This window comes from Globicephala melas, chromosome 12 (genome assembly GCF_963455315.2).
Source record: "Globicephala melas chromosome 12, mGloMel1.2, whole genome shotgun sequence".
Taxonomy (NCBI): domain Eukaryota; kingdom Metazoa; phylum Chordata; class Mammalia; order Artiodactyla; family Delphinidae; genus Globicephala; species Globicephala melas.
The window spans coordinates 6,926,413-6,944,600 of record NC_083325.1 but is presented as its reverse complement, the minus strand read 5'-3'; the positions used below and the strand labels follow the sequence as shown (position 1 = coordinate 6,944,600).

Genomic DNA, 18,188 nt, shown 5'->3' with positions numbered 1-18,188 from the left:
ACTATAAGTATTTACGCAAAAGTGGTTTTGCATGTGTGTGTGAGAGAAGGGGCTGTCATTTCCTCAGGATAGTTTCTCAGCAGCAGAATTACCAAGTCAAAGAGTTATAACATTTTAAAAATTATATTCCACGTCACCACATTATATTCCAATAGACATGTTACAGCGACAGTGCATTCACGGCCTGAGCCTGACGCCAGGGGGAGGCCCTTAGGCTTCAGACGGATGCGCCCTGCTGCCCGGGGCCCCTCTCACTGCCCAGCAAGGCTCAGTCCTAGGTAGGGACACCTAGGAACAGGTGAGCAGGAACAGCTCTGGGCTGAGGACCAGGGGACCCAGGTTTGTTCTGGCTCCATCATTGCCTCTTGTGTGGAAGCTTCGGCCAGTTGCTCAGCTGCTTTAGGAGAGAATTTTCCCAACTGTAAAATGGGAATAAAGCACTAAGGTCCTTCCTGATTATAAAACAACAGCATTTATGAAAATTGAGGTAAACTGAGGAATCAGATTATAACACACATGACCATTCTCAATTTGATTTATATAATACAGATCAAATATTCATAGGTAGTGGAGAGTTTTCTTTTAAAAAAAACTAAAATTATTTCATGTGGTAGCTATTTAAGCTACCATTTTAAAATATATACATACACCCCCAAAAGTCATCATCCACAATGATAGTCAATAAACCCTCTATCAGCATAGAAGAGGGACCCTGAGAGCCACCGCACTCAGTCTTCTTCACGCTCAGCTCCCTGGGCCTCAGACCTCAGAGCTCACCTCGCTGCACTCTGCCCTCTGCCCCACAAGGCCCGGTGCCCACAGATGACCAGAAACAGCGGCTGGCAAGGGGACAGAGCTGGCACCGTGGGTGTGACTACTCACCTTTTCATCTTCCAGATACTCAATATCTGCCGTGTTGTAGCCGTCTCTGTGACGGTGGCTCAAAACCCGGAAGCGGCTAATCCCGACGGCATCCACGACGGAGCTGCCGTCGGGGAACGTCCTGACGTCCTTGATCTCCAGCATGCAGCCGTACTCTGAGATCCTGGCAGGACAGGCGGGAGAAACAACCCTGACTTTAAAAATGCAGGAGGGTCTTCAGTTCTCCCCAGATGCAATCCTGGGTCTTAAAGGAATAAAAAGCCAAATGAAACAAACAGCATCTCCATGCCAGAGCAGCAAGGTTATTTCCTCCAAGAGACCAGCAGCCGATGAGAAACACACTGATGTGCGACGTGGCAAGAGAAGGGCCGGCGGGGACGGCGTACTTGTGCCTCAGCCCTTCTAACCAGTGGGGTGGGGACAGGTGGACCTGAAATGTGGCCCCCCAGCCCCCTTGGCCGGGGCACTAGAGCACTGTCCCCACCCCCCGCCCCTCAGACTCTGCTCCCCTCCCCCATGCTGTTTCCCTCCCCAACAAACTGCCGCAGAAAGGCATCTACAAGCACCGTCTTTGGGACTTCCCTGGTGGCGCAGTAGCTGAGAATCCGCCTGCCAATGCAGGGAGCACGGGTTCAGGCCCTGGTCCGGGAAGATCCCACATGCCGTGGAGCAACTAAGCCCGTGCGCCACAACTACTGAGCCTGTGCTCTAGAGCCCGTGAGCCACAACTACTGAGCCCACGTGCCACAACTACTGAAGCCCGTGTGCCTAGAGCCCACACTCCACAGGAGAAGCCACCGCAATGAGAAGCCCACGCACTGCAACGAAGAGTGGGCCCCGCTCTCTGCAACTAGAGAAAGCCCACGTGCAGCAATGAAGACCCAACACAGCCAAAAATAAATAAATATTTTTTTTTTAAAAAAAGCACTGTCTTCATCTCCCTGTCTCCCCATCACACCTCAAGACCCCGCTGTTCTACCGACACGAGCCCAGTGGAGTCACACGTGAGGCTGGCACACCCCAGCTGACCTGTCGCTGACCCAGCACTCTCGCCCTCCCTGACCGGTCCCTCCCTTCACCACCTGCATCCTCCACGTGTCCCCACCACACTGGGGCTGCCCGGGACACTGTATCCTCACTCCAAAGCTCTCCCGCGTGACCCTACCCACAGTCACGGTTCCCACTGTCCCCCACATCCTGATGGTATCGATCGTGCCTACGATGTGTCAAGCATTACACAGAGCGATTTATCACACGTATTCATCCAAGCCTCACAGAAACATGGAGGCTCAGGAAAATTAAACTGATCTAGGCCACAGGAAGATTCAGAGCCGACATCTGAATCCAAGGGTATCTGATGCTAAAGGGAATGAACAACTGCACTACACACCTCCGAACTAATGCTGAGGGAGGACTCCCAAGTTACACACCTGCACAGAGTTATCACACCTCTGCCTGGATCACCAATAAAGCGCCCTCCTTCCTAAGGGTCTGTCTTACCCACAGCTGCAGTGTGCATGCAGCCGCCTGAAGAGCCTCTTCAAAGGAGGCCTCGGTGCCCCAGCTCACATGTCAGCTCCTCCAAAGTCGGTCTCAGCCACAAAACCTGTTCCTGTGATAAACATCTCACCTGGTCTGTGGCCAGGAACTTGGCTGCCAACTCTGCAGCATCCAGGGGATCGAGGCTCTCATGTTTGCCCACATGAGGCCATTAGAAATTTGTCCAAAAAATCAGCTGAATTCTCCCCCTCTCCTGCGCTTGGCCATGGGTGAGCCAGGGCTCCTGTCTGCTCTCTCCCTGGAGGACCTGTCTCTCCTCGGTTACCCTGAGCAACCTGCCCTTTGACGGGTTCGGGAAACAGGTTCAGTAGCTTACCTGTAGTAAATCTTTTCTGAATGTTCCATATTCCCAGTGGAAGTGGAACTTATGAAACTGTTTTTTCACTCTGCTTATGCTCATTGTGATGAATCAACTCTTAACAATTCAAATGTATTCATCTCTTTCTCTACGCTAATGCTCTCGGCATGTTGTGTAAGAAAAGAATCTCTCCCTGTTGCCAATTGTAAAGATAGTCCCCAATATTCTCTCTTAAATGTTTTAATATTTTGTTTTTCACATCTCACATTGGGAATGTAAATGTGCTACTTTTTGTTTATAGTATAAGGCAGAGAAAAGATTTTTTTTTCCCATTTGGACTACCCACTAATTGTCTGAGTACCTTTTATTGAGGAGTTTTGCCTTTTCTCACAAAATTACATATAAATTTGGAGTCCAGATATGAGTGGATCTGCTTATCTCTATAGTCTGTTTCAATGGTCTACTTACTCGGACTTGTAAGTTTATTGCAGGGATGTTCTCCCATCTTTCTCAGCTGGTTTTTCAAAACTACCAGGTCTTGGTCTTTAACATTATGATTCTAAAATCAGCTTGAGCAATTCCATGAAAAACCCTCCTGTGATGCTGACCAGATCTACTTTGGATTTATAGACCAACTGGGGTAAAAAGAACATCTCTCAGCCATAAAAAGAAACGAAATTGAGTTATCTGTAGTGAGGTGGATAGACCTAGAGTCTGTCATACAGAGGGAAATAAGTCAGAAAGAGAAAAACAAATACCGTATGCTAACACATATATATGGAATCTAAGAAAAAAAATGTCATGAAGAACCTAGGGGTAAGACAGGAATAAAGACACCTACTAGAGAATGGACTTGAGGACATGGGGGGGGGGAAGGGTAAGCTGGAACAAAGCGAGAGAGAGGCATGGACATATATACACTACCAAACGTAAAACAGATAGCTAGTGGGAAGCAGCCGCATAGCACAGGGAGATCAGCTCAGTGCTTTGTGACCACCTAGAGGGGTGGGATAGGGAGGGTGGGAGGGAGGGAGACGCAAGAGGGAAGAGATACGGGAACATATGTATATGTATAACTGATTCACTTTGTTATAAAGCAGAAACTAACACACCATTGTAAAGCAATTATACTCCAATAAAGATAAAAAAAAAAATCTCTCTATGACACTGAGTCTATGTACCCATGAACACAGTATCTCTGTCCATTCTTGAATATCTTTCAATAAAGTTGTAGAATTTTCTCCATAAATGTTCTACATACATCTTTAGAAAGATATGTTCCTAGGTATATACGGTGGAAACTAGCAGATAGCCCTAAACATCAATTCTCCCCTAACTCCTGGGCAACTGGATGGACTACATTTCCCAGCCTCCTCTGCTGGAGGTGTGAGCAGCAGTGACTGCTATGGGCCCCTTTTCTCCAGGATCCCCTACAAGCACCAGGGCCTCTTCCACCAGCTAGAACTTGGATGTAATGACCTCATCAGAACCACGCAGTAATGACAAAGCCCTAGAGGATCAGGAAGCCAGGACGTGGGCAGAACCCGGGGTCCCCAGAGCAGTCTTTGGAGGGGAGCTGCCTGCTGATTTGGAACATCTTCCCTAGAAAAATGATGCAAAACAAAAAGAGACAGAAAACCAAGCAGGGCTTCCCTGGTGGCGCAGTGGTTGAGAATCTGCCTGCTAATGCAGGGGACACAGGTTCGAGCCCTGGTCTGGGAGGATCCCACATGCCACGGAGCAACTAGGCCCATGAGCCACAACTACAGAGCCTGCACGTCTGGAGCCTGTGCTCCGCGACAAGAGAGGCCGCGACAGTCAGAGGCCCGCGCACCGCAATGAAGAGTGGCCCCCGCTTGCCACAACTAGAGAAAGGCCTCGCACAGAAACGAAGACCCAACACAGCCAAAATAAATTAATTTAAAAAAACAAAACAAAACAAGCACCATGGGTTTTTATAAGACTGAAAGTTTTCTGGCTGTGTGGATAAAGGTTTCGTGGAGGATGTAACAATTTTTTTAGACCTAAAAAGTTGGACCAGATTTGTTTGTATAACGGTGAGCTAGAAGAGAAGTACAGACAGAGGGAAGCATGGAGGCATGAAAACATGAACTTTTTTTAGAGGAGGGCGAATAATGTGGCAATGGACTAGTAGGTATGATGTTCCAAAGGAAGGAATAGGAGATGAGGCTAGAAACGAAGGGTGGGACCACATCATGGATGGCCCTGAACTTATACTTTGTTACGTAACAGGAGACACTAGAGGTTTTCAACATCACCTTAAGCTGTTCTTCAAGAAAAATGACAAATGATACACTTAATTAGAACCCTTTCTTCGAACACTGGTAATTCTTACCCTGCGTGCTCTGCAGATAAACACATGCCAAACCGTTTGGTGCCAGTTTCCACGCATCTTCTTATCATAAGCCGATAGCGGGGCTCAAAGACGTGGAGCGGACAGGACACGGTGGGGAAGGCCATGGCACACACGAAGATGGGCACATCCCTGGTCAGACTGCGGGGTGAGGGAAATGTGAACTTAGAGGTGGAGCTGTTAGAAACAGAAGGGAGTGAGAGTCGCTGTGAAACAGCAGAAGCTAGGCAACCTCAGCTCTCTCACTTACAAACCCCTCAGGTTTGCCTCAGGCTTAGGTGGGAAAAGAAAGCCAAGGGCCACAGCTTGAGAAAGTTCTCAGCTGAGCCACGTTCCCTGCCAAGCCCTCTTATGTAATCTGAGGAGACCACGCTTATGATCACTATAAAAACATTCTGATGACCTTGAGGACACTGTGCTACGTGAAATAAGTCAGACAGAGAAAGACAAATACCACTGTAGGGGCTCATTTATATGTGGAATCTAAAAATAAACAAAACCAAGCTCACAGATACAGAGAACAGACAGGGTTACCAGAGGAGGGGGCAGGTGAAATGGGTGAAGGGGGTCAAACAGCACAAGGTTCCAGTCATGAAATAAATAAGTCCTAGGGATGTAAGGTGCAGCATGGTGACTATCGTTAGTAACACTGTGCTGCGTATTTAAAAGTTGCTAAGGGCTTCCCTGGTGGCGCAGTGGTTGAGAGTCCGCCTGCCGATGCAGGGGACGCGGGTTCGTGCCCCGGTCCGGGAAGATCCCACATGCCGCAGAGTGGCTGGGCCCGTGAGCCATGGCCGCTGAGCCTGCGCATCCGGAGCCTGTGCTCCGCAAAGGGAGAGGCCACAGCAGTGAGAGGCCTGCGTACCGCAAAAAAAAAAAAAAAAAAGTTCCTAAGAGAGTAGACCTTCAAAAGCCCTCATCACAAGAAAAAAATTTTTGTAACTATGTCCAGAGACATGTTAACTAGACTTATTGTGGTGATCATTTCACAATATACACAAATATCAACTCATTATGTTGTACACCTGAAACTAATACAATGTGAGATGTCAATTATATCTCAAGAAAAGTAAATAAGAAAAAAATTCTGATGAAAGCCGTCAAAGGTAATGAGTTCTAAATAAAAAAAGAGTAGCAGAATGATAAGGTCTCAATACTTACGGGTCACTACAACACAACATTTTAATCACTTTAAAAGAGAGAAAGTAACTGTCAAGCCTATTTTCAGTGGCCATCCCTTTCTCCCTTCTATGTCCTGCGCCTTTTCAATTCTGAGAAATTCAGCATTGCTTAGTTAGATACAAAAAGCAACCATATAATATTGTCAAAACACACTTTCGAAATATTTCTCACAAACTTTTTCAATTAAATTCAGATAAACTCTTTGCAATTAATTTTTTTGGAGGCTAATTTCTCTGCCAAAGGCAGGGGGAAAAAATGAGATAAAGTTGTGAGATTAACAAGGATTTTCTTCTTTAGCCTGAACTCAACACCAAGCACCTGGAGCACAGAGACTTACTTTGAAAGCTCCGTCATTTCTTCATCATAAATTCTCTTTCTGTCAGACAGTTCATCTGACAAATATCGAAATATTAATTCTTCAGCCAGAGTAGTTGTATGAAAATTTCTGCTTGCCAACAACTGGAACAAAAGAAAAAGTTAAATAATACCACATGGTAATTAATTCTTATGGACAAAGAGCTCTCTTCCTAGTCAAGGGTCAACAAGGAGGTGGGGGAGGGGAGTCGTCTCAGAAGACAAAAGGGACTGAGGTGAGAGCAGGGGGGTCGGCCCTGAGAGGGAGAGAAGGGGAGGGGGAGGGGAGGGGAAGGGGAGGGGGAGGGGAAGTCCCCGGACGCTCCCCCCTCTATGAGAGAAGCAAAGAAAGCGTTCCCTTGGAGCAAGGAAGAGGCAATTCCCATTTTGCTGGTGTATACCCTTTCCATGAGTATCATAATGTCAGGGAGGGTGAGTAGCAGGTGGTGGGAGAGAAGAGAGATGAAAGAACCACCTGGAGAGTGAAAAGCTGAGGCTACCAGAGAAGCACAGTAAGGATGACTAATAAGGACTTCCCTGGTGGCGCAATGTCTAAGACTCCACCTGCCAATACGGGTTCGAGCCCTGGTCCGGGAAGATCCCACACGCCGCGGAGCAGCTAAGCCCGTGCATCACAACTACTGAAGCCCGTGTGCCTAGAGCCCGTGCTCCGCAACAAGAGACGCCACCGCAATAAGAAGCCCGTGCACCACCACCACAACGAAGAGTAGCCCCTGCTCACCACAACTAGAGAAAGCCTGTTCTCAGCAACAAAGACCCAATGCAGCCCAAAACAAATAAATGAATAAGTAAATTTATTAAAAAAAAAAAAAAAGAATGACTAATAAGGTTTTGGGTCTCAGATTTAAGATTATGAATTTAAAGTGAAATTTAATCTTCCCTATTTTGTGGGTTTACTCTGGCACTGCGATGCTACTTATACAGACGCACACAAAAGGCAAAGAGTTGACTTGACCTGGACTGGGAAAGGGCATTGAGGGTCTGAGGAATTAAAGCTGGATGTGAAGGGGAAGTAGGTTGAGACCGAATAAAAAAGTGCTAGGAATTGTCAGTTCCCAAGAAATACTTACTTCTGAGAGTTTTTCTTTGCACAAAGGACAATGTGGGGCATGGTCCAGGCAGCGCTCGAGGCATTTTAGGCAAAACATGTGTCCACAGGGCGTAGTGACAGGCTCAAAGAGCAACCTGGAGAAGACATCTGGGTTTTCAGCAAGAAATGTCCAGCAGACATTTTCAAATAACCTTTTTATAAGAAATCACTTATATCCATTTTCCATTTACAACTTCCTTAATCTTATTTTTAGAAAATAAATCGTTATTGAGATATACGTAATTTCTCTAACAATAAAAAGCCCGTTATGTTTGGGATACAAAATTCAGAAAGGCTGAATTCTTCACAGTTGCGTAGATTCTATGTCATCCTACCTCATGCAAAGGGTACACTCAAAATCAGCCACATCTATCAGGAGCTCTGCACTTTCTCCTACGTTAGAGCTCACGTTCCTTTGGGGTGAGGAATCAGCCTCTGAAAAAGTTAAATGCTATAATTAACACTTGCACATCTGGGTAAGAGCATGTGATAACTGTATTTCCTCTGGGTAAAGTATGTTACACCAATGTAACAAACCATGCTGGATGGGATTAGCAGTCCAGCTGTCCCTCCGTATCGCCGTGGGGACTGGCTCCAGGATCCCCACAGATACCAAGACCCCTGACGCTGCAGTCCCTTACGTAAAATGGTGTGGTATTTGCATATAACCTAAGCACATCTTCCCACGTATAGGCATCGCCCAGAGATATTGCAGGGTCAGTTCCAGTACACTGAAATCAAGTGAATATTGCAATAAACTGCATCACACAAATTTATTTTTGGTTTCTCAGTGCATATAAAAGTTATGTTTATGCTGTACTGTAGTCCATTAAGTGTGCGACAGCATTATGTCTAAAAAAAATGTACGTGCGTTAATTGAAAATAATTTATCGCCAAATGTGCTAACCATCTTCTGACAACACAGGTTTGCCACAAACCTTCAATTTGTTAAAAAAAAAAAAATCTGCAAAGCACAATAAAACGAGGTGTGCCTGTACGTTAAATCATCTCTAGGTTACTTATAACACTTATAGTAACATATGTAAATGCTATGTGTTGATAACTCATCCCTACACAGGGCCAAAGAAAGTTTTGCTTTTGGACTTTCTGGAATTTTTTTTTTCTGAATATTTTTGATTCGTGGTTGGTTGAATCCGCAGATACTGAGGGCTGACTGTATACAGCCATAATTTAACTATAAAGCATGAATAAAAGTGAAAGTTATACCTAAATTTTCTCTGCTATGTTTGACTATGAAGTCCTTGTAGGGGTAAACATTTAAACTGTCCTACAATCTTCAAGGTGACATGTTCATTTCATTACCAATTTTAAACCACCTATATAAAATGTTTCTAAAGTATATTGAGTATCAGCCAACATTCTATCACTCTAGGGTCACACACTCAGTGACAAAATAGCCTTACTGGGCTTCCCTGGTGGCGCAGTGGTTGGGAGTCCGCCTGCCGATGCAGGGGACGCGGGTTTGTGCCCCGGTCCGGGAAGATCCCACGTGCCACGGAGCAGCTGGACCCGTGAGCCATGGCCGCTGAGCCTGCGCGTCCGGAGCCTGTGCTCCGCAACGGGAGAGGCCACAGCAGTGAGAGGCCCACGTACCGCCAAAAAAAAAAAAAAAAAAAAAAAAGTAGCCTTACTGACCTTTCTTGGGAATTTTTCCAGGGCCGTTCACATCGTGCGCATCCTCCAAATCATTCGGAAACTGTCTCTTTAAACCAGTGCTCAGCACCGCTGGAAGAAAACTTTCTAACACTTCCTTATCCTCCTCAGAGTGTAGGCCCAGTATAAAATATAACACCGAAGAATTGGTATTTCTAAATACATCCTGTTTCTCAGATGGATTCTGGTTAAGTAGGAAAAGAGAATCCTGAATCTTAAAGAAATCATAGCATCAGAGAAAAAAAAATCATGCAGTAGCCTTTCTTAGAAATCTCTGGAAAAAAAGAGAGCATATACTCTTCCCTCATAACTGGTTTCATCTATTAACTTCTAAGATGAACTTTACACTTTTCATCGTAAAATATAAGGATAATTTCTTCCGGAAACAGATCAACTGAACACCAATCTTCATACATTCAAACCATCCCTCTGCTCTTTTTTCTCCAAGACAAAATAATATCAAGTCTCCTGATGTTGTGAGTTGTTTGGAGATGTTCTAAAAGTTTCTTTCAATCTTCAGTGATTTTCATTACTTCCATCAAATTCCTTTAAAAGTGTCAATTCTCAGGCTGAGAAGCCAGAACTGGTCTTAGGAAGTACTTGTAGCTAACGTAACGCAACCGTGTGAGTAACTTGTAAATGTTCAAAATTACATAAAGCTTAATCAACATAATACTGACAAACACGTGCACTTCCCACCTTAGAACTCCCTGCACTGCCACCTCCCTCCACAGGAGGCTGGCTGTTTATGTGGTTCTGACACTGCGCCGTTAATCTTGTGTTCAACATTCTGCTTTGGATGGAAGATGTTAAATTCTGAGGCACGTTTTCTGAAGCAGGGAAAAACACCTCACACATTACCTGTAAAATTGCCAAGATGGAAAAATATATATTTTAAGACACTTTTGAAAAATACATCACATACCTGAAAGACTCAGAGGAAACTCTGAAGCCAAACAGGCCTAAGACATTGACAAAAATAACTACCCTGTAGTTACCCAAAAAATAATTACCCAAAAATAACTACCGAAAAATAACTGCCAATGTTTTAAAAATTCAAGTGTGTCTGAAACCACAGTCAACATCTTAAGCATCTGAGCCCCCAGTTCCTGTCCATCTTACTCGTACCAATTACAAAATACGAGCATTACAGTCTCCTTGAGTTTGGTCCTTACACACCTGCTACAGAAAATCTCCCCTAAATGTCTCAGGGGTAAGAGAGAAACGTGGGGTGTATCGGTTGCAGGGGGTCCCAGACTGTACCTGAGCTGTGATGACCCACAGGATTAAGATAGTTCTAGAGGGCTGCTTAATTTACAAGAGAACCGGAAGAGTCAACCAGTACGAACTTTAAAGGAAGAGAAGGTGAAGGGACACAGTTCTGGTTCACCAGCTTTTGGTGGTGGTGGGAAGTGCTGGCCAGTCCCTCGATGGTCCTGCAGAAAATCAGGGACTCAGCTGAATCCGAGGGCTTAAGAGAGGCGTAGAGGAGTCACTGAAACCTCAACGAAGAATGCAGCCACTGCGCTGCAGGTGACAGATGAACGCACCAGAACCCACGACCTCTGCGGCAGTGAGGGTCAGCACCCCAGCAGGGACGGCAGTGTCCTCGGCACTGGCCCTGAGGGGTCAGCAGAGCTGCAGGAGGCTGCCAGGGAGGGTACCACATCTCATGGGCATCAGGAGGCTGGCACTGTTTGGCACCGTCCGTGACAGAAGATACCTAGCACCTGTACCATGCTGGAGGGAAAAACATCATGTCTGCATGCAAAAGCGCCAGACGGGCAAGAATCCACGAGACCTGAATCCTGCTCCTGGGACCTTCCTGAATCTGCTTAACGTCGCTGAGCTCGGGCTCAACTTCTCGTGATGCTGTTGTGAGGATCAGTTGGGGTAACACATGTTTTACGATTCTTGTGAAAGTTGCAGGTGAGACAAAGCAGGCAGGAATCGTTCAAAACAGCCAGCTCAAGATTCAATATTATTTTGACAAGTGGAAACAGTGATCAAAACCAATGAGTGACAACTTAACAGGACCAACAAAGACCAGTCAACTACACAAGAATAGGATAAAAAATAGTGCCAGGAAGTTCTCATTACAAAAGAAACATCTGGCTCTTCTGGCCAATTACAGTTCTAACAGAAGCCAACAGTGTGATGGGAGGCTAAAAATAAATTCCCAGTGAACACAGGGAAGATACACGTTCACCGCCTGCAGCCACTGCATATAGGGGCTAAAGTTCGGGGTATACAGCAAGGCAGCCAGAGGAGGAAACCTGACAACCCCGTTCTATGGGGAGAGGATGTTAGGTTCAAAGAACTAGTTAAGGCGAAGATGATAGCTCTTCTCTAATATCTAAGGCGGTTTAAATTAAGGAGGAAAAACTTCTCTCTTGCTCCAGAGACTAAAACTCAACTGTAGAGTGGAAATTACAGGGTAAGTGTACCGTACAAGTTGAAAATAAACAGTGTTAAAATATGGAAACGTTGATGTAAAAGCAAGGACTCCTTGTCATCGGAAATGCTAAGACTGTGTACCTACTGTACAGGCCTTTTTATAGGGCAGGTCCCCACATCAAGTGTGACTCGATGACCTCTAATAAGACTGGGTTAAAGGTTTGCATAAAACAGCAGGTGTTTCTGCTCCATGTTGGTAAAGCTCTGCTGAAAATTTCAAGTCAACCTATGTAGCTCAATTGATAACTTTTGCATAAATCATGATGTCTCTTACAGGGCTTCTGCACAAACTACAGTCCTTGAATTACAAACTCCAGGATAAATCACTTTGCCTCCCCGGCTGCACACATCTACCCTGCCTCAGTAATACGTGCCACTATTTCAGTAGAATTGAGGTATGTGTACACTGTCTCATGAAACATGTGGCATCATCAAATGCATGAACTCATCATTATCACTGTGTGTTTTAAATCACACTGTCATGAATAATTCAGAACTACATTTCTTGTTCATTTTACGTGTAGCAGCTACTCAGCATGGACACAAAGGCTGAAGGTAAGACTTCAAGAGGAAAGTCACTGAACGGAAATCACACCTTCTGCACTTCTTTCTTCACTGAGTTACATTCAGGATTCAAAGCCAGGCAGTAGAGAAACTCCTTCAACACTTCCTTACTTCTTCCCAGTCCGGAAAGAGCCAGAGCTTTCACGTGATGTCCCTGGATTCATCCAAAGATATACATTTGAAAAAACAGTGTGATGATATACTCATGTACAAAGAGCCCTGAAATTAAAAAAAAAAAATCACTGGAACTGTTTTATTTGCACATTAAGTAGAATAAACACAAGCCCACCGAGCATGGCTCTAGCTCTACTGCCTTCGAAACTGGGCAAACCTGAATGTCCCACAAGTGCAACACACAATCAGAACACAGGAGTCCATACCTGGAATGTGAGCCCAAAGCAGTTCTAAGGGACATGCTGAGAGAGAACTGACTGTCTACCACCCTTCACTCACCCAGCAATCACAGGTCACTACCATGTTCCTGTCTTCAAGGAGCTTACAGTCTCGTGGGAGCACACAGACAGGACAGACATAACTAACACAAAGTGTAATATACAAAGGCCCACAACAGAAATGAACAAAACGCAATATGGGTCAATATTTTCCAACAGCATTTTGTTTTTGCTTTATGGATGCAATGCGGCAACGAAGACCCAATGCAGCCAAAAATAAAAATAAATTGATTTAAGAAAAGGGAGGGCATACTTGTCTTGCTCCTGACCACTGAGAAAAGGCTTTTAACTTTTCACCACTGAACATGATTTTGGCTGTGAGCTTGTCATATATAGCCTTTATCACGCTGAGGTTCATTCCTTCTATACTTAATTCGTTGAGGGTTTATATCATAAAAGGGGGCTGAATTTTGTCAGATGCCTTTTCTGCATCTATTAAGATGACCAGGGTTTCCCTGGTGGCGCAGTGGTTGAGAGTCCGCCTGACGATGCAGGGGACACGGGTTCGTGCCCCGGTCCGGGAAGATCCCACATGCCGCGGAGCAGCTGGGCCCGTGAGCCATGGCCGCTGCGCCTGCGCGTCCGGAGCCTGTGCTCCGCAATGGGAGAGGCCACAACAGTGAGAGGCCCGCGTACCACAAAAAAAAAAAAAAAAGATGACCCTATAATTTTTATTCTCCATTCTGTTAATGTGGGGTATCACACTGACTGATCTGCATATGTTGAACCATCCCTGCATCCTAAGGATAAATCCTACTTGATCCCGTTGTAGTGATCCTTCAGTGTGCTCTTTAATTTGGTTTGCTGGTATTTTGTGGAGAATTTGTGCATCCACATTCATTAGAGATAACTGGCCTATACTTTTCTTCTCTTGCAGTGGCCTTGTCTAGCTTCAGTATCGGGGTAATGCTAACCTCATAAAACGACGTTGGAAGTGCTCCATCCTTCTCAATTTTTGGAAGAGTTTGGTGAGGATTGGCATTAATTCTTCTTTAAATTGATAGAATAGATTGATATCAATTTAGATTGATAGAATTCATCAGTGAAGCCACCTGGCTCTGGGATTTTCTGTTCTGGGAGATTTTCCATTACTGGTTCAATCCCCTTGATTGTTATTGGTCTGTCCAGATTTTCTAATTACTTCTTGATTCAAGACTTGGTAGGCTGTATGTTTCTAGGAATTTACCTATTTCTTCTAAATTATCTAATTTGTTGCTTTATAAATGTTCAAAGTAGTCACTTTGAACCTTTGTATTTTTGTGGTATCAAATGTCTTCTCTTTTACTAATAATTTTATTTATTTGAGTCATCTCTTTCTTCCTTAGTCTAGCTAAGGGTTTGTCAATTTTAACTTTTCAAGAAACCAAATCTTAGCTTTGTTCATCTTTTATGTTGTCTTTCTCGTCTCAATTTCATTTATTCCTGCTCTTTTTTACTTCCTTCTGCTAACTTAGTTTGTTCTTTAGGTTCTTGAGATTTAAGGCTGTTGTTTTCTTTTGTTTTTTTAAAGCATTAGTATCTATTTATTTATTTATATTTATTTATTTTTGGCTGTGTTGGGTCTTAATTGCTGCATGCAGGCTTTCTCTAGTTGAGTGAGCGGGGGCTACTCTTCATTGTCGTGGCTTCTCTTGTTGAGGAGCATGGGCTCTAGGCACGAGGGTTTCAGTAGTTGTGGCACGCAGGCTCAGTAGTTGTGGCTCTCAGGCTCTAGAGTGCAGGCTCAGCAGTCCTGGCGCACGGGCTTAGTTGCTCTGTGGCATGTGGGATCTTCCTGGACAAGGGCTCGAACCCGTGTCCCCTGCATTGGCAGGCGGATTCTTAACCACCGCACCACCAAGGAAGTCCCTGAGATTGTTTATTTTAGATCTTACTTTTTTCTTAATGTAAAAGTTTATTGCTACAACTTCCTTGTTAGAACTGCTTTTGCTGCATCCCATACATTTTGGTATGCTGTGCTTCCACTTTGGTTCGTCTCTGGGCATTTTTCTATTTTCCTTTCGATTTCTTCTTTGACTCAGTGGTTGCTCACAAGCCTGTTGTTTAATTCCTATGTATTTGTGACTTTTCTAGCTTTCCTCCTATTATGTATTTCTAGTTTCATACCATTGTGTCTGGAAAAGACACTGGATAAAATTCCAATCATCTTAAAATTATTAAGACTTGCTTTGTGACCTAGCATGTGATCTATCATGGAGAATGCTGTGTGCCCTTGAAAACATATATTTTGCTGCTGTTTGTTGGAATGTTCTGTATATGTCTATTCGACTCATTTGATCCAGGAGTCCATCATTCCTTATTCAAGTTCAAGTCCATTATTTCCTTATTGATTTTCCATCTGCATGACCTGGCTTCAGGGGATCATCTAAACTCCCCTTCACCTAAAGTTGGCTGTGAGGGTACCAGCTGGGTAGAGGTGCACTGGCACCATCTCCATGCAGATCTGCCAGCTGAGTTCAACACTGGCAAAGACCGTGAGGACACTCAGCAGCTGAGACTGCCAGTATCCCATGGGTACCTGCAACGGCAGCGGCAGCTAGGGCTGCTGGGGTCCTCCTCCTCTTCTCTTCTATGTGTGGGGGGATGTTCCAGCTGAGGGGATCCCTCTGTGGTACCAGGCCTGAGGCACTTGCATTCAGAGCAGAGCAGGAGTCACAAGCTCAGTGGCAGGCAGAACTACCGTGGCCCCTGTGGCCTGAGACACAGGCTCACTTGCTGCGATGATGGAGTCAGTATCTGAGGTGCAAGTGTGTGTACATCACCCATGGAACCGGGGTCTGGGTCCCCCTGCAGTGATTTGTATTTAAGGGGGTCAAGAGGGTGTGCAAGATGCAGCAGCAGCAAAACCCAGGGATAACAGGGCACAGAGGTGTCCCAGTTGAGGAGGAAGGGATGGAGCACAGAGCAACAGCTGCACAGTCTGGTGACAAAGAGTCAAAGTCCCAACTGAGGACCCAGGGGGCGGGGCACAGAGCAGCAGCTTCATGGTCCTGTGATGGCAGAGTAGCAGATGCACAGACCCTAACTCACTTAGGCCCCAGGGGGAAGGGCACAGCACAGAGGCAGCTCTGATTCCCACAGGTGGTGAGGCCCTGTGGCACCCTAATCCTCGTGAGTGGGGCCCAGCAGCAACCTGGGTTCCTGAAAGCAGGTCTCACCACAGTGAGAGCTCCAGCACTGGGAAGGAGACCCTGGGGAAGGACCCTGGGCAGCTCCATCATCTGGGTTCAGGATTGGTGAAGACTGTAAACGTCCTTGGAAGCAAAGGCTGCAGAGGTCCATGGTGGTGACAAGGATTGCTGAGGTCCTCCTGTTCTTCTTTCCCCATGGGGTGAAATCCCTCTGAGGGTATATTTCTACAGACTTTTAAGTCTGTATCTTTGCATTTAAAATTGACTCCTGTAGGCAGACACCATGTAGTTAGTTGGTCCTTGCTTTGGTCTATTTGTGGTGCACTTCATCACTGCCTTTATATTTGAGTCACAATTTACTGTTTTCCTTCAGACTTGAAAAATTCCTTTAGCATTTCTTGTAGTACACATCTGCTGGCAACAAAGACATGTTTCCTAAAAATGTCTTTATTTCAGCTTCATTTTAAAGATATATTTTTACTGGACATAGACCTTTGGTTGAAAGGTTTCTTCTTTGGGCACTTTGAATACGCTATTCCAATGTTAACTGGCTTCCACAGTTTCTGATGATCTGTCATTAATGATCTTATTATCTTCCTGTATGTCGTTTTTCTCACTTCATGTCATTTTTCTCCTGGTGCTTTCAAGATTTTCTTTTTGCCTTTGGATTCCTGAGTGGCAGCCATTATGATGTGTCAGGGAGTGTATTTATTTGTATTTATTTTGCTTTGGGGTCATTAAGCTTCTTAGATCTGAAATTAATATTTTCTATTAAATTTGGAAAGCTTTCAGCCCTTATTTCTTCAAAAATTTTTCTGCCATTTTCTAGCTTCTCCTTCTGGGATTCCAATTACACATATGTTGTACCATATGTTTCTAAGTTTCATTTTTCTTTAAACTTTTTTGTTTCTGTTCTTTGGATTGTGTAATTTCTATCACTCTATCCTCAGTTTCACAGATTATTTTGCCGTGTGTAATGTGCTATTGAGCTTATATAGCAATCTTTTATTTCAGCATTTGTATTTTTCAGCTCTAGTATTTCCATTTTTTATAGTTTCAATTTCTCCCTTGGGACTGTCTATTAATTCCAAGACACCACACTTTCCTTCAATTCTTTGGACATAATTTCATTTAATTCTCTAAACTTACTTATAATAGCTGCTTTGAAGTCTTTCTCTGCTAAATGCAACTTCTGGGCCCACAGGAAGACAATTTTTATTGACTATCTTCTATCCCGAGTAAAGGTCAACAATTCCTCTTCCTCTGCATGTCTAGTATTTTTGGTTAACACTGGATATTTTACATAACATGTTGTATCAACTCTGCATTTTGTTGTATTCGTCTGAGGATTACCGGGTTTTGTTTTAGGAGGCAGTTAACTTTCCTGGATTCAGCTGCATCAACTTATCACTTGCTGGGTTATATTTCTGAATATGGACAAATGATTTGCTAGTACTGGCCCATCTCTATTTGCACCAAAAGCTTGGACTCAGTATCAGCCATGGCTGCTTGCTTGAAAGGATGGCTTTGCTTGGGTAAAACACCTGCTGCACCAGCCCCGCCTGAAGCTTCCATCTCATCTTAACCACAGTTGACCGACTTATCCTCCCTCCAGTCCTCTGAACGCATCTTCCAATGGCACTTCCTCTAGCTGCAATGGTAACCTGGAAATGAACTTCTGTCCTTTACTATCTTAAAGTGATTATCAAGGCTGCACTTCTGCTGGAGCTGTTCTTCACTAGACATATATCAACAACTGAGATTCACAGATTTACAATAAACCCTGAAAATAAAACCAAAATCCCAAAGGCTAGAGATCCATTTGCTGCCTCCCTGACATGTAACTTTGTAGTAGTTAAGTCTGTCTTTTGTCAGAGACACACTGCCAGGTTGTCAGCACAAAGATCAATACCGTGGAGAAGAATCTAGCTTCAAAGGGCAACATAGGTCTACTGTCAATCAGAAATACTAGACTTGTAATTCACAGTCCTTAAGGCTCAATCACTACTGATAGAAATTACCTCAGAAGAATAAAAGATCAAGGGATCAGAGAAAAAGTATCAGAAATACGAGTAGGGAATGTATTTAGTGAAGCAAACAAGCAGCAAAATGAATTTCCGGGCTTGGTCCAACAAACGTTGGCTTCCCA

General features: G+C 44.5%; 1 protein-coding gene across 7 annotated transcripts in view; it reads right to left on the bottom strand.

Moving 5' to 3' along the window:
- LONRF2 (LON peptidase N-terminal domain and ring finger 2) overlaps positions 1-18,188 on the bottom strand; it is an 88,356-nt gene that overhangs the window by 45,926 nt on the left and 24,242 nt on the right. For 4 of the 7 annotated variants that reach the window (XR_009566100.1, XR_009566101.1, XM_060309139.1 and 1 more), the window contains exons 3-10: positions 12,488-12,610; positions 10,135-10,296; positions 9,418-9,619; positions 8,097-8,196; positions 7,742-7,856; positions 6,634-6,755; positions 5,097-5,255; positions 883-1,045 (exon numbers count right to left, since the gene is read on the bottom strand). Coding sequence is in view for 5 of the 7 variants with exons in the window: in XM_060309139.1 (XP_060165122.1) it covers positions 883-1,045; positions 5,097-5,255; positions 6,634-6,755; positions 7,742-7,856; positions 8,097-8,196; positions 9,418-9,619; positions 10,135-10,296; positions 12,488-12,610 (1,146 nt within the window). In the remaining 2 variants the exon portion in view is untranslated. Of the gene's footprint in view, positions 1-882; positions 1,046-5,096; positions 5,292-6,633; positions 6,756-7,741; positions 7,857-8,096; positions 8,197-9,417; positions 9,620-10,134; positions 10,297-12,487; positions 12,611-18,188 lie in introns of all 7 variants that reach the window. The other 3 variants (XM_060309142.1, XM_060309140.1, XM_060309141.1) reach the window with 1 other exon arrangement.